The sequence below is a fragment of the Euleptes europaea genome, chromosome 3 (assembly GCF_029931775.1).
Source record: "Euleptes europaea isolate rEulEur1 chromosome 3, rEulEur1.hap1, whole genome shotgun sequence".
Lineage (NCBI taxonomy): Eukaryota > Metazoa > Chordata > Lepidosauria > Squamata > Sphaerodactylidae > Euleptes > Euleptes europaea.
Window position 1 is genome coordinate 49,774,161 of NC_079314.1, and position 20,846 is coordinate 49,795,006.

Here is a 20,846-nt window from a genome sequence, read left to right on the forward strand (position 1 = left end):
GCTTGCTGCCTTATTACTTAAATGGTGTTTTGAGAGACTTTCTTTTATAGCCATATATTTTTGGCTTGTGGCAAAGTTGCTTCAGTTTGCTTTAACTCTTACCATGGTTGCCTCTTTTGGCTGTAGTTAGTGGCATTCAGTGTGCTATAACACTTATCATGGTTGTCTCTCTTGGCTATAGTTAGTGACAGTCAAATATAGAAGAATGGCTGGTTTTTACACCCCAATTTTCTCTACCTTTTAAGGAGACTCAAAGCGGCTTTCAATTGCCTTCTCTTCCTCTCCCCACAACAGTCACCTTGTGAAGTAAGTGGGACTGAGAGAGTTCAGAGAAAACTGACTAGCCCAAGGTCACCCAGCAGGCTTCATGTGTAGTAGTGGGGAAACCTACCCAGTTCACCAGATTAGAGTCTGCCGCTTATGTGGAGGAGGGGGGAATCAAACCCGATTCTCCAGATTAGAGTCCATTGCTCCTAACCACTACACCATACTGGGGTATTCTAAAAACAACAACAAAACCCCCCACAATTTGTTGAATAGGCCACTTTCTAGAATGGATTTTTGTTTGAAAGGTGGCATTAAAAAATTTTAAATAAACAATCTCCTCAGGGTCCACAAGGCAGTGACCATAAGACACATTAAAACGTTTAAACAACGGTAACTGTATTTTTAATTGTTTTAATTTTAAAATTCAGTTAAAACATGTAAACAAATAACACTAGAAGGAGGGCCAATAACTGTTATTGAGGGTATGTATCAGGTCTGTGTCTCAGTTAGTTTTGTTTTCCCACCAAATGGCCTTCAAGGTTTGTTTTGCTTTTGTAGACTCTTTGAAGCCGACAGTAACCCGTGAGAATCACGGTGCCCTTGGACTGTTTGTAATCTGTAATCTCTTGAAACTGTGGTGTGCTGTTGAATGCTTTTTTCTATGCTTTTATATTATCAAGTGTAAGACAATTTGCTCCATTGCTGCCTTAGCTTCTCTGTGCTCTGCTAGCCTTTCTTACCAGTAAAGCCAGCTTCTATGGACAATTTCATCTCCTGTTGTGGTTTGTGGTTCTGGTTAGGCCAAGTGCTGACATTAAGATAGCAATCGAGCAAATTGTCTTACACTTGATAATATAAAAGCATAGAAAAAAGCATTCAACAGCACAGCACAGTTTCAAGAGATTACAGATTACAAACAGTCCAAGGGCACCGTGATTCTCACGGGTTACTGTCGGCTTCAAAGAGTCTACAAAAGCAAAACAAACCTTGAAGGCCATTTGGTGGGGAAACGAAACTAACTGAGACACAGACCTGACAGTATGCCAGATGAAACAAAGAAGTCTTCACCTGATGGCAAAAGACATGGATAGAGGAGACAAGTGAATCTCCCTGAAGAGGGAGTTCCAAAGTTTTAGAATTCCAAATGTTTTAGAGTTGCCACTAAAAATTAAATGCTGTTGAGGTGTCTTGAACAACACTCATAGTCAGCCAGATGTGGTAAAAATCTTTCTCTGGAGTAGGAACATAAGAAAGGGCCTGCTGGATCAGACCAAGGCCCATCAAGTCCAGCAGTCTGTTCACACAGTGGCCAACCAGGTGCCTTTAGGAACCCACAAACAAGACGAGTGCAGCAGCACCATCCTGCCTGTGTTCCACCGCACCCAAAATAATAGGCATGCTCCTCTGATACTAGAGAGAATAGGTATGCAGCATGACCAGTATCCATTCTAACTAATAACCATGAATACCCCTCTCCTCCATGAATATGTCCACTCCCCTCTTAAAGCCCTCTAAGCTGGCAGCCATCACCACATCCTGGGGCAGGGAGTTCCACAACTTAACTATGCGTTGTGTGAAAAAATATTTCCTTTTATCTGTTTTGAATCTCTCGCTCTCCAGCTTTAGCAGATGACCCCATGTTCTAGTATTATGGGAGAGGGAGAAAAACGTCTCCCTGTCCACTCTCTCCAAACCATGCATAATTTTATAGATCTCTATCATGTCTCCCCTTAGCCGCCTTCTGAGCAATGTGTCCCTTTGGGGGAAAAAAAGGAAATGGAAATGGTTTGAACTTGTAGAAGCCAGCAGAAAACCAGTTATAGACTTAACCTGGATACATTTGTTAAAAAGCAGTATTCTTGTTTGGGTGATTCGAAGTGAGTAAGAATAGAAAGTTTTTCTCAGGAAGAGAAGTCAAGTTACTGTCAGGATACAGTTTCACACGTGCAAGCTAGTCACATATGATAGCCCTTATTAGTTAATTACTGGGCAGAAAAGTCTCTGAATCAGTAAGGTCAGGCAGTGTTTTGCTCAAATTTGATTCTGAAAATTGGCCTTCGTTATAAAGTGGGTGACTTCTTTTATTCTTCTGTGAGCCTGGGTTGCAGATGTCAAATCAAAGCTGGCTTGCAAAGTTTCTGTGGGAAAGTTAATTCTAACCTCAGACACATTTTTATCATATATTGAAGGAGACAAATTAATTGGTTTTGATAGTTACTTGAATTTTATGATCTTATGCCAGTATAAGATAGCCACGCCCAAAACACCCCAAACCTCTTGGATGGGGGGTTGTGGGACTAATATTTCTGCAAGTGCTTTGGTGAGAATCACAGAAATCGTATTCTATCTTCATCTTTCTGTCTTAAGATAGACAGGATAAGGGATGTCTTTCTGTTTTTGATTTCATTTACATATGTAAGTATTTTTATGCCATTATGTATAATTCTTTCATATTTAATCATTTCAAGAGTGGTTAGATTGATTTTAAATAAAAAAATCTTTTAAAAACCTTGAGTGATCTTTGGCTTGGATACAAGGTTTTCACTTGACACCTGGAATAAACAAACTTCTGACTTCTCTTCAGTCAGAAGGCTGATAACCTATAAAGATTGGCTATAGAAGCGAATAATTATTTCATTATAGCCCTGTGGTTTAGTGGTTAATGCATCGTTTTGGCAGACTCTTCATTTCCATGTTCCTGTTTCAAAAGGAGTACTTCAACTTACTGGGGGATATGCATGTCCATTCCCATAGTCTTTTTAAACGTGCCTCCAGATACTGTGGTGTGGCATCATCCCTCCTCATTATCATCCCAAAGTGGAGTGCTGCTTTGATGTTTAGGAATGAAGGCAGGGAGCTTCCCCTTTTCAGAGGCTGAAAAACTCAGACGGCTGCTGTTACCTAGCTTTAAGATCTCCTCAGAGTACTAGTCAAACATAACCTGATTGGTTGCTAAGTAGCAGTACTCAGGGTTAGGGACTCTGGTTGGTTGGAACAGTCCTAATGCAGCCATTACAGTTCTGGTATCAAAGTTTTCACTGTTTTACAATGCTGGTAATACCAGCATAGAGGGAGACTCTACTCTGCATTCACAGAGAATATTAGCCAATGACAGTTTTCAGTTTAATAGCATAAGTTCAGGTTTTGAGTGATGCCGGTCCCTTTATCTGTGAGCTGCTCTGAAAGTGTTTCTAGGCTCCTTCTTACCTCTGTATGGCTGGCCTTTATATAACGGGGTGGATCCAACCATCCTTTAAGTAGCCTTCCTTCAGCCTAAGGAACCTTCCTCCAACTCCAGCTGAAGTAGCTCTCCTTCCAACAGAAGATCCACTTAAGTTGGAGGAAGTCTCCTTAAGCTGGAGGATGGTCTCAACCTTGAGCCCGAAGGAAAGGTGGGGTATAAATATTTTAATAATAATAAAAATATTTTGCTCAGTGGTAGGATAGGGGTAGGAGCCACCTGACTAAGTATTAAGCAATGCTGTCTGTGGAGCAAAGACCCTTCCAATCTAGGAACAAAACAGATTCAAACTTCAGTCAGGGCCTCTTGAGTTGTGGCCCTATGGAACTGGCTACCCTCGGAGATGTGGTGTCTTAGGTCTGTACAGGCAGTAAAAACATTTTTTCTTACACTTGCTTTTTAATGTCTCCTAAATCTTTTAAAGTGATAAATAGCTTCTTTGACAGTCATTGTATTATTTTGAGGATATGGAAGGACAAAACCCTTCCCAGGTCACACGCGGCTTGCCACGTGTGCTTTGAGAAAAGGCTGCCTGGCATCTGTTTTGTGCCGGTGAAGGAGGGCTGGGGCTGGGGGGCTGTGAAAAAAATTACCAAAATGTGGGTCCTTGGATTGCTAAAGTCTGAGAATCACTGATCTAGAAGCTTCATGTATACTACCTTGTATTTTGGATAACTTTGACCTGTTAATATAAAACTTATTTTTTCTAATATAGTGCATGGAATTAACCTATAGGTGTTTTGTGTGCTATCTTCTTACTGAAGTCTGCTGTTTCTTTCTTTTTGTTGCGGGGTGGGAGAGCAGAAGAACTGCGGAAACTGAGTTGGTCGGGAATTCCAAAACCAGTCCGGCCAATCACATGGAAGCTGCTTTCAGTAAGTACTCCTGTGTTTTGTGATAATAGCTTTATTTCTGACCACATCACTTTGTTTGAGTCATAGCTAATCAGTGGTACTTCAAAACAGTGAGAAAAAAAGAACGCACTTCCATTCTCAATTTCAAGCTTGGTTTGTCATAAGAGAATAGAGCAGTAAATCAAGACAGTGCTAATTTTTTCTCCTCCTCTCCCCCCACCCATGATGCTGGGGGGGGGGGCGAGATGCATTTCAGCGCACTGTAGTGAAACTAAATATATTCTAGTCACAGGAGTATCTTTTGTAACAAATGTGTAAACTAGAGAGTCTGGCGTTTATGGGTATTGGCATTTAACTCGGATCGTTTTCTCACTGGAGAGACTAAAAGTTGTGATGATGTTTCATGCACATCCATGGTGTGTGCTCCAGAGAACATAGCTGCTACTTCATCAGCAAGTTTTAGCATTTTAACATTGGGAGTAACATGTCACAGCACTTCAGCACTGTTGAATTTTTGAGAAATTAATAGTTTAAGCAGCCCCCCTTTTTGAGGGGGATAAATCTGTGGGGAATGTGGAGTGTCTGATTTTTCAGCCTTTAAAAGGTTTTCTGTTCCTAATGAGTCTCGTGAAATTTCCGGGTTTAGTGCTTTCTAATCCAAAATTCAGATGCAGCTCTTAACTGTGAATATTTAATAAATAGTCTCTTGCAATTAAAATTAAGGATACAAAATACTGTAATTATTTTTTAAAAAAAGTATATTTAAAGTTCTGATGTCTGAGCCTGAAGTACAAGCAGAGTTTGACTACCCTTTTACCCACAAAGAACAATGGTAAACCCCCTTGAATATGAGTTTTGTTCTTTAATTTGGGGAGGGGGTTATTTTTGGGAAACAAAGTAAAAGCAGTCTGCATTAGATATTTTTGTCATGTTCCTGCTTGCTTGATGCTATATTTTTTGTGCCAAAATTAAATTCAAAGGTGTTTATTTAGCTACTTTTATCCCTGAATAAGGGTTTTAAACTTCTTACCTATGTTCTCTGCGCACAAGGCCAGAAATTAGAGTGTAACATATAAAGTTTTCCCTATAACTAGCTGTAAAAATAAAATGTATTAAATTGCAAGGTTACTAGAAAGGCAATAGCTTGACAAAAAGGTAATCAGAACATACTTTCCCCTTTTATTCAAACTTTTAAAAAAATTAGCAAATGAGACTGCCAGAACAACTTTTTGGCACCTTATTTCCTGCACAGAGTTGTGCTGAGCCTCACCAACATTCCTCTGTCCCATGCAGCAGTGAGGGTTCAGCTGAATGCTTCTGAGCACTAAGGGAGCCCCATCCCTCTGCCCCTCTGCCCATACAGTTGGTTAGCTGCCGGCTTAGGCAAACTCCCTTCATGAGTAGTGCCTCAAAATGCTTGCCTAGTTTTCTGCCCATATATCTGCTTTCAAAAGTTCCGTGTGTTTATTTATCTTAAAATCCGTTTATTCAAACTACTTCTGACATTCAGATGTGCAAATAGACCCCTGCAGAATGATTACAAATAAGTTTACAAAAAAATTTAAAGCAAAGGGATACATAAAGGAATTAAGCATGTGCCTGATGTAAGCGTTCTTAGTTGTAGAAATTTTAAAAAAGCCTTGGAAGAGAGCAGGATATTGAACCTGTCCAACAGGAGGAGTGCTTAGATTAATATTTTAAACTGATTAACAGCAAAATATCACAGACGGGAGGAAATATTGGTATCCCTAGGACAGCTACATTTAACATCATAAGTGAATTTTTTTTCCTAATGGGACCAATAATGTCCTACAGAAAATACAAACCCCCTGACATGAGATGCAGCCTAGAATTCAATATTTAATTCTATACAAAAGTGCTAGTATATAGGAACTTAAGTATCAGAGATTGAATCTGGAGCCATAACTTAAGCCAATGTAATTTAAAATTCCTGGGAAACAGTGTGTGCCACCACAGCTGTGGTTTAGACAAAACCGACTAGCTACTGATTGTAGTGCAAAGCCCAGGGAACATACTACTTCCCCATTCATGATCGTTTACATTTTCTCCCATGTGGGTGTAGTGTATTGGATAAAATGTTGGACTAGGGAGATGTTGGTTCAAAATGCTGGTGAACCATGTTTGCTACTGGCTGGCCTTGAGCAAGTTGCTGTGTCTCATATCTGCCTTGTTCTAGGCTACAGCCCTTCTTTCTAGTCTCAGTTTAGCTGTATGACCTCACAAGCTCAGTGTGAGGTTAAAGTGGGGAATCTTCACATGTGTCATCATGGACTCCTTCAAGGATGGGCAAGATACAAATGTAATAGATTTTCAGCTTTCTTTGCTAGTCTCATGAGCTGGTCAGTCTTGTGCTCCATCACATGTTCAATCTACCTCCTCCTAATGGTTTGTTTAGAGCTCTGTTTTAAATTTCACATAAAGGCAGCAGTACTTACTCCACAGCTTGCAGAGAGACACATCTGCAGTTACATCAATCAAAAGAGCTGCATAACTACTGTATATCCTGTGTCTACCCTACCAAACACACATAGTAGGTCAGGCAAGAGAATGAGTTTGGCAATTCTCCTTGAAGAGAGCAAGCTGGTTGTGGAGAAAGGCGAGTAACAGCAGTGCCATCCCACTGTGGCTTCCTTACTCTTTTTAAGGGTGGCCGCTGTGGTGGTGGTGATTACTCACTCTTCTCTGAGGTCACCTTAATCTTCTCCCAACATTGGCTTGGGCTTTGGCATAAGGCTCCAGAGAAGGGTTGTTCGACAGGACAGGTCCTTTACTTCCATCACTGGCACGAGGCCTGCATCCTGCAACTTACCTGTCCTCCAGGCTCTTTAGCGGCAGTGGTTTCAAGGTGGGAACCATCTGCTAACCACAAGACCTACAGCATAATGGCCTTGCTCATTTTTCTAGAGCATGAGTTAGCTGCCACAATGGGGAATAGTGCCCAGAAGAACCACATATGGCTTGCAGTATCACTGTCATAGAGGCTAATATGTGCTCAACTGCAAATCATGCCTGTATTTCTTTATGGTTTCTTCTCTATGAAAGGATTATAAAATGGCTAGTTTAGGTCTGGCTTTTCTGTGAAGCAGATCTAGCTTTTGAAAGCTTTCCTGTGCCTGGTTTTCTTAAATTTGTAAGTGGAAATCCTTGAGTATCAAATTAAGTTCTGTCATACCCTCTCCTTGATCACTGGGGTCTATGGTACTTCAGTTTCTACGGGTGTCTTTGCAGAAATATTTCTTCTGCCACATAGACTGTATCTTCATTCTTCTGAAGGCCATGAACTTTCCCCTCCAGATGCCTCTGCCATACTTTCCTCAACAATTAAGCATCTTCTTGATTCAATAGCACTGATATGTTGCCATATAAATAGAAAAACGAGCTTAATAGGTGTGAAGCCTTTTTTGACAGACTTCCCAAATTCTCGGTTCTGTGAGTGCACAAGACATTAGTAGGTACGGGTATGCCAGTGGGAGCAGACTTGGGTTGGTGCTAATTGGGGGCCAGTAGCAAATTCAAACTGTAGACAAAGTCTGAAATTGAGTTTGAGGGGAGTTGACATTTCCCAAATGTGGGCATGACTTGTGGGTGAGGTAATGTATGTTAAAGAGTTTGCAATGCAAGCAGGAGGAGTTGTCAATGGAGAGAGAGAGAGAGAGCAACTTTTAAGGCCCAAGGATCCACTAATGAAATTAATGGAAGTTTCTGACTGTCGTCTAAGCCGCTGTCCAATTGGTCCCCTATATATATATATTTTGGCCATCAAGTCACATCTGACTTATGGCAACCCCTGGTGGGGTTTTCAATGCAAGAGATGTTCCGAGGTGCTTTGCCATTGCCTGACTCTGCATCACAACTCTGGTATTCCTTGGAGGTCTCCCATCCAAATACTTGCCAGGGCTGATGCTGTTTAGCTTCTGAGATCTGATGAGATCAGGCTAGCATGGGCTAAAAACATAGCAGAGTACCTCTGAAACCATCTTCTCTTTGTGTGTGTAAGGTGTTGTCAAGTTTCAGCCAACTTATGGCAACCCAGTAGGGTTTTCAAGGCAAGAGACTGTTGTGATAGAGGATATTTGCCATTGCCTTCCTGTGCATAATGACCCTGGTATTCATTGGTGATCTCCCATGCAAGTACTAACCAGGGACAACCCTGCTTAGCTTTTGAGATCTTTTCATTCTATAATTCTGTTTCTTTAGGAAAAACCTGACTTTTATAAGTAGAGGAGAGGATTTCATACTTTTACATAGGAATGCTGGTCTTTGGTTGAGACATTGCCTTGGCTTTTTGTCCCCTCCCATTTCTTCCAGGCTCACCCCAAAGCACTCCCACGCTAGAATGATGGTGTTGGGTACAACCCCATTCTAAGTTTTTTGGGACAGCCTTGGTAACAGCTGTGTCAATCCTCCCCCCATTAATCAATTAATCAAGTAATTATTTTGTCAAATTTTTACCCCGCCCTCCCCAGCTGAAGCCGGGCTCACAAAGCATATAAACATATAATACAATAAAATAGGATAAAACACCATTAAAAACATCAATTAAAGTGGCCCTGTAGAATCATTAAATAAGGACAAATGTCCGATGGCACCCTGAAATCATATAATCATAGCATCTGTGCTACAGCCAGGCAAGTGGATGATTACATCCCTACAGCATAGTAAAAAGGGGAGGAGACAGCAGTGGAAAGTTAGTGGAAGGTTAGGGAGGCCAGCATTTATGTAGAGAAAAAATCGTAGCAGGCCTCAGCCATAAGCCTGGTGGAATAGGTCAGTCTTGCAGGCCCTGCAGAACTCCATAGGGTCCCGCAGGCCCTTGGTCTCACTGGAGAGACTGTTCCATCAGACGGGCCAAGGTAGTAAAAGCCCTGGTTGAGGCCAGCAGGACACTCTTTGGACTGGGGACCACCAGAAGGTTGTTGTTCGATGGTCTAAGGGTTCTCTGGGAAACATACTAAATTTGGGGTAAACTAAATTTGCCACAGCTTTAATATTTTCCCTTGCTTTCCAGGGTTACCTCCCTGCCAATGTAGATCGGAGAGAAGGCACTTTGCAAAGAAAGCGGAAAGAGTATTTTGCATTCGTTGAACAATATTACAACTCAAGAAATGAAGAAACTCATCAGGATACATATAGACAGGTGGAAGAATGAATTTGAAAATGTTTGTGCAGCAAGGGTGACTTCACATGCATGTTTAACATTTTGAAATGGTTTGTTTCTGCTAGGTGTATTACTAGATGGCACACAAGTCCGTGTGCTTTAGAGCATTACATTTTTGCTGATCCCATGCTGAGCATCAGACTCACTATGAATCATGCTTGCTTAGTAATATGGCGGGTGAGTTCAGCTAGCTTGGTTAACAGAAAAAAGCTGCTTGTCTTTCCTGATATTCATACCTACAGTAGACTATTCCTAAAGTAGGCGGCTCTTTCTCTCTCTGGCTGAATCTTTATTATATGATGCAGGATTTCCCATGCTTCTGGCTTTTTGTGTCTGGTACAGCCTCTTTGCTCTTGGGCTGGGGTCATGTGTTCCTCATGGTAGCAATGACAGAAAACTGCTTGATCAAGCAGAAGCTTCTAAGCACGTGAGGAGCCAGTGGACCAGGAATCCCAGTGGGTGTGCTGTCTTATGACACCGTCAAAATTGGTTTCTGCTGCTTTGCATTTACTCCTCAGTATGCAGTGAACCCTGGGTATGGCTAGAACCTCTCTCTCTTTTTTTTTAACATGATGCTTTCCAGACTGCTTTCTTTCATGAAAGCCTTTTCTGTTTGGGGACCCCTGACCATGGGGAACCTTGTGTGGTACAGAGGGTTCTGGGGCATGTTGTAGCATGCACATGCTTTATGCACGGAGCCTTTGTTGAGCTTCACCATTTTTCACCTGAGCCTTGAAACATGCCTGAGATTCTCTTGCAGTAATGCTGGGCAGGTTGCTTTTCGGAGAAGCCAAACTGCATATATTTTTTCTTTTACCGATGAACCTCCGCCCCCACCCCCCAGTAAGCTTGCAAGGCATCTTGAGGTTTCTAGGAACACAGTTTGAAAACCATTGTTTTAAACAATGGAAGGAAATGGATAATTCAAGGCTCTGGGAAGTCTTTATTGAGAAAAAACGTGTCTATTTTGAAATCCTGGAGAGCTGATACACCTTTTTATGTACTACAAAATATATCCTCTTAGCCAGGGGTTGCTCTGTAAACCTGATCCTCCATTAATTCTTCTGTAAACCTGAACCTCCATTCACCTTCTGGGTATGTCTTTTATGTGTTTCTTGTGTTTTATCTTCATCTTGAAGGAGTTTGTGTAGGCAGCAGCTTTTATACCTCGCATTAATAGATCAAAAGAAGCAGATTGAAAGTATCCTCCTGCTTTTCTGTTCTTGGAGAGTGGGAACAAACTGTCTTTTCACTTGGTTCAGGAAATGGAATGTGTTAACCTGAGACAAATAGCAACTTGGTAGTTGTTTTTGTATCTGTGTGTTGCTTCCCAGTATAAAAAGGTAGCATCAAGTAGAACAGGGGAGCTGTTAACCTGTCTCATTTCCATTTGCTGATAACTATCCCTGAAAAAAATTTCTTACTCTTTTCTGTAACAGGTGATATCTCAGTGTATCTGATGCTCAATATTAAATGTCCTGTGTGACAAAGGACAAAGCTCATAAAGGCTTACGATGAAATCTGGCAAAGAGAGCCACGTAGGCCCCAAACTGGCATAACTTATCCTTATTTTATTGGGGAAACGAGTTTTTAACTGCGGTATCTGAATGTCATTGTCTTGTGAAGCTTTCCAAAATAAACGTGTTTCTCTTTCAGATTCATATAGATATTCCTCGTATGAGTCCAGAGGCTTTAATTCTTCAACCCAAAGTAACAGAGGCGAGTATTGTTGTCAGATCATAATTTTGAGCACTGTGATTGTTAAGTTGAAATTGTTATATGTTTGCCCGGGGATGCCATAAAAACTGCTGCGTGCTGACGAGCAGTGCCTGCTGGGTATGTAATGCCCTTCCCCCCCCAGCTTTTGATTCCACGTTTTGGGCTTTATATAGCCTGGGCAGGAATTATTCCCCAGAGAGATTCTCTTTTGGGGCACCTCATTGATGACCCTGCTTGCTTACTTGGATGTATTTAAAACATTATGTCCCACTCTTCCAGAAAAAAAGCTCAGAGAAGTTAACAGCGCAAATTAAAAAACACACACACACAATTGCACTAAAATATATAAATAACAAAATAAAACTATGATTTGCCCCATAATAAAACAAACCAAAATACTTTTACAACTCTAAAAAACACTTTTGGTGTCTTATTCACCATACAGCAATTGTCAATGGAAGTTCCTCTCCCACAATATTAGAGTCCACCCTGTGAAACTGACAGATTCAGGACAGACAAAAGTACCACTTCACTCATTGCCTTTACATGTTGCGATGGCCACTAGCTTAGATGGATTTAAATGGGGGTTGATCAGTTGTATGGAAGATCGATCTATCCTTGGCTGTCAGCCACAGTAACTGAGTTTGATCTTGCAGTTCAGGGGCAGAGTGCCTGTGATGATCAGATACTAGAGAGCAGTCAGCTAGATGAGGGGCTGTTGTATAGTAGACCCTGCTTTTGGTTTTACCTATGCCAGCTGTCTGACCGCTGTTGGAAAAAGGATGCTGGACTAGATAGGCCATTGGTCTGGTCCAGCAGAGCACCTCTTGTGCCCTAATGTTTGGCAGTTAACAGGATGGGGCTTGAGGTATTTCTTCAGGGAGGCTGTTCCATAATTGAACCAAGCGACAGGAAAAATCCCACTCACTAAGACCGAATATACTACCTGAGAAGGGAGGCCGGGAGATATTGTTCTGATTGAAGTGTGAGCATGAGAGTAGGAGAACTGATTAATGACTTTAAAGGCAGTAACCAGCACTTTGTATTGAACCCAGAAACCAGCTGGAAGCTGGTCCATTTGCTTTAAAATGGGTGTTGTGTTCAAATCTACCTACTTGAATAAGCAATAAAGGAGCTGTTTTTTTGTGCCACCTGAAATTTCTGAGTCATTTTCAAGGCCGGCTCCACATCAAGTACCTTAGCTTTTATTCAGCCTTGAAATTTCAGAGGTGTGCATCAGTTGAGTCTAGAAGGGAAGAAAGTTCCTTAACCAAAAAAAGTGGCTCGCTGTTGCACCTTCATCTGTTTGTTTTTCAGAGAGCAATTGAAGATCCAAAAGCAATTTTGACATGCTTGGACAACTTTAAGCTGCCCAGAATAGGAAGGTTGTTTTCCCTCCCTCTAAAACATCAGCATTGTGTCTCTCTTGACTGAATTCACTTTCTACTCTCCCATCCACTTGATTGCTACACCCAGGCATTTGTACCCTGGCCTTATTCATGTTAATTTTTAGAAAAGGTCAAATTACTCTGGGGAGAGGGAAAGTAATAGTAAAGTATTTTGTATTGTGGTTCCTTCTAATTCAGCATCTTTGCTGCTAGTTGGCTGTTTTGAAGGCACAGCAGAGACTTTTGGTCTCTTTCATATTTGCACTATAAGAAGAGAGTTTAATTTTACATCAAGTTATGGACCTGTGTCAGTGTCTCAAATATTGGCAACCCAAAGACACCCCCCCAAACAACCTGATGATTGTTTTTATGGACCCTAGGCCCTCTTTTCCTTTCTCCAGTACCTCCAGACAACCCCCTTTAACAGTTTGTGTGGCAAACCATGCTAGCTTTGTGGAGGTTCCTGCTGTCATGCATTTTCAAAGCCATGCAGTAAAAATTAGATCAACTTCATGTTAAAAGCAAGTTTAAGTAGAATGATTGCATTGTCTGCATATGGCCTACAAGATAAAGTCTCAAAGGCTAGCTGATTATATGGGGCCACCACTCAGAAGGCTCTGACTGATGTTTTAATCAAGCTTACAGCTGGATTGGAAGGGACTTTGCACCATAGACAGTAAGAATCATCCTCATTAGTTGATCACTTCTAGCCAGAGGTTGGCTGAACATGGATGGGAAGGAACCTGGGAAAACTTGCAGGCAGTGGCAAACCACCTCTGAACCTTTCTTGCCTTGAAATCCCTACATGGTCATTATAAGTCGGCTGCAACTTGAAGGCATTTTACACACACACAGAGTCCTTGTATTTTTTACTCTTAAACTGTGGACAGTATCTATTCTCTAGTGGGTTTGCTCTGCTGATTTTTGATATCTGAGCTTACAGCAGCCCATAGTTTTAAGTACAAGTATGCTGTCAGGGTATTGTGAGTCAGTCACTTTTCATTGTTTCCTCTTGGCTTCATCCTCAAGTCCTAGCATACTGTTTGGCTTTCCTGTATTTGCTTGGTATATTCTGAAAAATCTGAGGCCATCGAGAGGGCACATAGTGTAGGCTGAGATTGTGGGCAATGCAGCAACCAAAGTGGAATCTTTAAGCCTGGAATTTTTGAGAATTGTTCATAGAGCCATGGAATCCTATCCATGATTCTGTTCTCTGCCTTTAAAAAAATCCCCCCAGCCCCAAATGCAGCTAGTGGGGATGCAGAGGTCCTGAAGCTTAGGCCAGTGAACGTTTGAATCTGGAATAGGATGGTGCTAGTAGCCAACGTGCAGCATTGTATGGAAGATAGGAAGATAGTTACTTCCAGTTCCAAATTTAGTGGCAAATTAGTTCTTATGTCCTTATTACATTGGCTGTACGATCATTTTGTAGACTTTATAGTTTCAGGTTCTGTTCCAATGCTTACCTTTTCCTGCATGACCTGGAACCCCTGTACTTCATGAATCACTCCACTCAAACATATGAGGATGAACAGCCACTGCCTGTTCTTGGGGCTTTTTTTCTGTTGCAGCCCTTGCTTTGTATGGCAGCCTCCTTCAATGCATGTATAAACCCCCCACTTTTATAGATTTCAGGAGAGGATGGGGTATTTAGGAATGCCTGGGTTCAGACAAGCACCTTGGGGCAACAGGCAGTAAGTACAGTCCAGGGTCTGCACCCAAGTAGGCAAATCCAGAAAGCACAAGCCAGGTCACAGTCCAAGGTCAGGGGTAAATCCGAGCAACACAGTCCAAATCCAGTCCAAAGGTCAAGCACACAGAGTTCTAAGAAGCAGAGCAACAGCCGGTACACAAGGGTTGTGGACAAGTTGCTTCCACACTGGTTTACGCTTCTCTGGCTGGGAAGCCCTGATCAGGAGCAGGTGCAACTCCTCAATCTGCTGAGTCATCTATAGACAGGTGCTACTTATGAATGGCTTTGCAGCCGATATGGCTGTTGGCCCTGATCCTGTGGTGACTCCATGTCACGGGCTCAGTTGACCGGTGCTGAGCTGCCAAACATGTGCTACAGAGCCGCTCCTGTACCTTCTTCCGTGCTTGCCTTCTCTGGTGTTCCAAGGGTTCTGGTGACCCTGGGGGTGAGGCTGGCAGCTGCAGCGCTTCTACTTCAGCTTCAGATCCCATGCTGTGAGACTGAGAGTGTGGCATTCTAACTTTGGCCTGAGACTCCCTCTCTGCACTTGGTGGGTCTTCCTGTGGCATCCAAGGGCTGGGGCTGGTGTCCTCCATCTCTTCCTCATCCAAGGAGACGTTGACAGGCAGACGCACAACAAGGAACCTGTTTGGTTTTTATTTTTTGCAGTTGGGGGCAGGATGAGGGTTTTGAAGAGTACTTTGATCTTTTAAGTAGAGACTGCTTTATTGTGGGCTTGATTTTCTTGGCTACGGTTTTATGTGTTGTGCTGTCATTGTGCTTAACTTCTGTTGTTGCCTCTTGGGGTCCTGAGATTTGGGGAAAATGCTGGCTTAGAAATGTTTTCAGTAATGAAATAACAGTAAGGGGTGGTGAGCATGGCCAAGAATGGAGAAGCCACCTTGAATGATGAAAGCAAATGGCCCGCGTTTGGTACACCAGCGCCCAAGGGACACAGCAGGAACCAGTGAATCCAACCCTTTGATTGTTTCAACTGAGGCTTGCATACAAATACGTTTTCTGGTGCCCAGCCAAATGAGAGAGCAACCTGACTATGGCTGTTTGGAGGCTTTCCATGGGCTAGTTCTCACAAATAGCAGCTTAGGTGGGGTCTAGACTGTTACAGTTCTGGTAGGGGCCTGGGTGATTGAATGCTCCTTTGTACAAAATATTTCATGTAAATAGAAAATCAAACGCTGGGGAGAAGGGATCTAGCTTAGCACAATCCCCGTTGAGCTGATGTGCTGGGATGATGATGATATTGTTTAAGTAAAAGAGCATTAATTTATGTGAGTCTTTGCCTGTGGCACAAAATCATACAGCCCATATGCACTTCTCCATTATATTCATGAGAATATCTGTTAGGAAATTCAGTTATCCAACATTCCTTCTATTGTGACAGTGCTAATGCACAATAGAGTTTAGTGGGCTGTGCATATTAGATTTTTTCCCCTGTGCTGCCAATGTTTAGCTTATATTTTACTGTTTTATGCGTTAACCGTTGTAAGCCACTTCAAGACGTTTAAAAAACCCAAACCTGGACAGAAAACCCCTTAAACAATTTTATTTTGTTGCAGTTCTAACCTAGAAGACCTATAAATCCTTCTTCTACCTCAGTCTGTGGTTTTTCAAATATGGCCTAAATGTGTATTTTTCTATACCAAATATATGATCTGTTCAATTTTAGAAAGGAAGATCCCACCTTCATAGTTTATCCTAATAAATCACTTCTAAAAATTTCCTTCAATTTTAAATTTTCTTTAATCTGAACTTGAAAATGTAGATTTTCGAAAACACTAAGTCACAGCTTAACTTTGCAATGGAGTTTTCTTTATATTACTCCTTCTTCATGTCTGATATAATGTAGAATTCAGCTGAAGTTTTTGAAGAGCTTTTGGCCCAGTTTTATATCGTCTGGAAGAAGGCATAAGCAATTATGACAGCCATAAATGTGTAAAGTGTATTGGGAAGAAAGAGGTATCCCGCATCCTCAACCAATTTTATGCTTTGTGTATTTACCAAAGCTATTTCAAGTGGACTATAAACGTGGGAAAGTGGTTCATATCACTGCTTGGCTGTAACCTTTACATGTACTTTCTGTAGTTCTGTGCCCATACTTCAGTTCAATGACAACTTTGTAAGTTGTCTACACAGGGTACTGTGGCACTACAGGGTATCTGGAGAAGGAGGAAGAGAAGAATCTCAGAGGGTCATCCACTTCCTCTGAGATTCTTCTCTTCCTCCTTCTCCAGATACCCTGTAGTGCCATGGCCTTGTACCATGACTTGTGGCACCCTTCTTGCTCTTCCTGTGTCACTGTTTAGTTCACAAATCCTTCCCTATGTACTAGGTCCCTGTGACTTTCTTGTAACCATTTTCCACACAACAACCACAAATGAGCTATCTAGAGGAAGTTATGCATTTTCACCTAGTGGAAAATACTGAGGTTTGTGTGATGTGAAAAATATGATGCCTTTCAATGGAAGTGCATGCTAGAGAGAAGACGACCAACAAAAAAGGTGCCTCCATTGCACAAAAAACCCCCCACTATATGCAGGAAATCTGGCATTTCAAGCAGAAATGGTAACTTGTTTTGAGGCTTTTCTTACTCTATAGCAGTGATGGCGAACCTTTTAGAGACCGAGTGCCCAAACTGCAACCCAAAACCCACTTATTTATCGCCAAGTGCCAATATGGCAATTTAACCTGAATACTGAGGTTTTAGTTTAGAAAAAACAACTCATACATTCACATATTTTGCTTTAAAAGAAAAACACAATAACAGAGCTTTCAATGATACAAACAACTTTTTATTGAAAGGTAAAAGTTTGCATTTGGCATGCATCTCTCCAGGACTCGTCCTCTGCTCAGCCACCGGACATTATTGTACATAAGTAAACAGTTATACTGTGCCTGAACCTCCTCAAGAAGTGCTTGAAACTGTTGACAATTCAGAGCACGAGCCATGATGTAATTTACCATTTTTGTGACATCTTTGAGGACATCGTCAAATTTTTTGAACAATTAATGTTATTTTTGCTGTTGTGTGCATGCTGATAATTTGTCTACCCTTGGCTCATACTTTGTAAGTTTGAGAGCAAAACATGCAGCACTCAGGTCATCTGTTAGCCTGTTTCTGGTGTCAGATTTGATATAATTCGAAGCTGAAAACAGCTGCTCACAAGCATAAGATGATCCAAACAAAGTAAGGAAAGCAATCCCAAGGGCTTTCATTGACTTAAAATTATTTGGCAGAGAATTCCACACTTTAAGGATTTCATTTTCAGAACTAACTGTGGTGTCCTTTGGCATCCTTTCTATCTTCTCAAGTGTTTCACGCAGGTCATAGAATTTATTTTTCCAGATAGAACTTTCTTGAAATTCTATTAGCTCCATTTCCAGCTTTTCTAAATCTAACCAGTGTAGGCAGGAAAGATCAAGTTCTTCAAATTTGGCTTTATCTGGAGAAGTAACAAAACACAGGGTTGTCTCCATCTTACGGAACTGTAAAAATCTGTTACTAAAATTCACCTTTGCAGCTGCTACAATGCTAGAAAATTCCTTGTAGATTTCCTGATGGCTTGTAGGATTGTCTGCAAATGTTGTATAATGTTCTAAATGCTTTTTTAGACTGGCGGGGCCCCAGACAAACTGAAGGGGGCGTGGCAAGGTGCTCGGCCACAGCCTCCCGGTCCAAACTGAAGACGGGCGGGGCGCCCCGACAAACACATGAGCTTGAGAGAGAGGGAGGGGCTTGCCCCGGGTGCAAGGAGAGGGAGGGTGCCAGCGCAGGTTTGGGGAGCATGGGCTTGGGGAGAAGGAGCACCGCCCTCAGCGCCCTCACCACGGCAACACGGCACAGCCCTAGGCAGACGCAATGGGTCCACGTGTGCCCACAGAGAGGGCTCGGTGTGCTGGCTGCGGCACGCGTGCCATAGGTTCGCCAACACGGCTCTATAGCATCCATGAGAGTTAGAAACTTTTTTTCTTAATACTTTCAGTATATAAGGCCATATTCTACAGGGTGCGTTCTTATTACTGACAAAACTTCCTTGACTGTGCTCTTTCTTCCTCCTAGTGCAATTTTCGTGTATTGTCCAAGCATATAATTGGAGTGATATTTGAGAAATGTTCGTGAATCTCCTGTGGGAAAGTCACATGCATGCCTTGAAAATACAAAGGAATTGGAGGTGCCAGAGAGGATGGATAGCATTCATGATTGAAGGAACCATTCAGTTAGTTCTCAACACCCAAAGCGGTACAAGCAGCAGGACCTAACTCTTCCCAATGGCAAACAGCTTTTGAGTTTAAGTGGAAGTTTAAGATCAGTTTGGTGTGGCAGGGGGCCTGTTTTCAAGGAAGAAAGGCCAAAAATCCCTCTTGCTATGTGAGAACCTGGTTTTGTCTAAATAAAATGTTGGAAGAAAAGCAAAATTTTACTGCACTGCAGATGCATCTTTTTACAAGTTGTAACTTAATTCAAATTAACACATTGCTAGTAATCCTGAAAATGTTCTCCTTAAATAACCAAGAAACTGAATTAATGCTGGCTGATAGTTGTACTTGCTGATGTTGGCTTAAATTTGAATATGCTTTGTGTGTGTTACTCTTTGTGCTTTCTGATCATGTTGCTTCATGTTTCTCTACATTTTCTCTTTATAGATATTTGAAAGAATTCTGTTTATCTGGGCAATACGTCATCCTGCCAGTGGATATGTTCAGGGTATTAATGATCTGGTTACTCCATTCTTTGTTGTCTTCACTTGTGAATATGCAGGTAAGATAAATCACATTAACATTCATGTTACTGAACCTTGATTGAAGCGTATTTGTACCTGATGAGTGGCTTAGGCACATTTTTGTAATATTAACCTCACGAAGTAGAACTGATCATGAAAAAAATGTATTAAAACAGCTTCGCATTTTGAGAATGTATTTGTGAATTCTAAACGTCATGGTCCATGTGCCACTAACTTATTTTTTCCTTTGTGTAGATGGTGTGCAATGTTACGCATTAACAGTGATGGGATTTTTTTTTGCTTCATATCAATATAATAAAGAAGATTAATTCTGTTTAATAGAGGACAGATTACCCTTGAATGGATGAAGGGCTGTTGGTTTACTGATTTGCACGGGGACTCCTGCTTTGCTTTGTTCTATTTCACAGGAAGTCCTTTTTTTGACACTAAGCCACTAATGAGAATTACTAGTGCTATGCCTCTAATAATCTTTTAAGGAGGGTAGGGGGCTACTCTAGAGAGCATTTACAGTTTCTGCCTCTTCCCCCCTCATTTGACTGATAATGAAAATGTTCTTAATGAGCCTAAAACAGTAGGATCCATGTTGGTATACTTTGGAGTTGTTAATTGAAATACAAAGTCGAAATGAGATGTGATTAGAGAATTGATATTCCATGTCAAATAGGGCATTTAATTAATACAGTAAACACGTTTGTTTTTAAGTACTTTACCACCAGTTTATATTGCAAGACAGTAAAATGTGTTTTTCCTAAAATTGACTGTCAAATGGCCACTTGTGGTGATTGGTGGTTGCCGTTGAAAGTTGGGCTTGTGCAACTCTTGTAGAGAGAGGTTTTATTACTGGTGTGCTTGGCCAGTGGAGAAACACATATTAGAGGATATGGTTAGGTAACTCGTCTTGTTGTTGATTGCATTTTGTCCATCTCATGGTCACAATAAATCTTTGTTTACAACTTTTGACCTCCCTGCCTTGGCACCAGAGAGGAAGGGGAGACCTAGGGGAGGACTTGCTATTTTAATCTCCACAAAATTACAGGCCACAGTGGAAGAACTAAAAAAAAAAAAAGTCTTTGCAGGATGGAAGCACTTACCTTAGGAGGTCTTGGCAGCACAGTGGGGTTAAAATTGGATCAAGCACTCTCAGCTGGCTAAGCCAGTAGGACTAATTGCCTGAATGTTGAGCTGTAAATGGGAAGCTAGAAGGAAGGATGATGTTCCTTACCAAAATTAACTGTCATTTTACAGTTAACCTGCCGAAAGGATGTTTAAAGCATCTTATTTTCTTTTGTTTGTAGTGCTGTAAAGGTGCTGTAAAAAAACCCGCAATTTTTTGTGGTGGTAAGGGTGTTGTGCTTGGACGCAGAAAACCATATTCTTGCTTGGTTATGACATTCACTATAGGCATTGGGCAAGTCAGTCTCAGTTGGTATTTTTTTATGTGGCAGTCATAAACAGCAAAAAAATGCAGTAAATATGGTTCTTTTGTGATGTAGTGGTTTGATTCCCCACTCCTTCACATGAAGCCAGCTGGGTGACCTTGGGCTAGTCATAGTTCTCTCAGAACTCTCTCAGCCTCACCTACCTCACAAGGTGTCTGTTGTGGGGAGGAGTAAGGAAGGCGATTGTAAGCTGGTTTGATTCTCCTTAAAAAAGTAGAGAAAGTCGGCATATAAAAACAAACTCTTCTCCTTCCATAGGGATTTACAACAGACCACATGTTGTGCTACTGTTTCCTTCATTAATAT

The 20,846-nt window shown here is 41.5% G+C and overlaps 1 protein-coding gene across 1 annotated transcript in view; it reads left to right on the forward strand.

The window, feature by feature from the left end:
- TBC1D22A (TBC1 domain family member 22A) overlaps positions 1–20,846 on the forward strand; it is a 123,748-nt gene that overhangs the window by 31,740 nt on the left and 71,162 nt on the right. The window contains exons 5-8 of the mRNA XM_056846693.1: positions 4,313–4,383; positions 9,392–9,520; positions 11,198–11,260; positions 19,004–19,118. Of these exons, the coding sequence (XP_056702671.1) occupies positions 4,313–4,383; positions 9,392–9,520; positions 11,198–11,260; positions 19,004–19,118 (378 nt within the window). The remainder of the gene's footprint in view (positions 1–4,312; positions 4,384–9,391; positions 9,521–11,197; positions 11,261–19,003; positions 19,119–20,846) is intronic.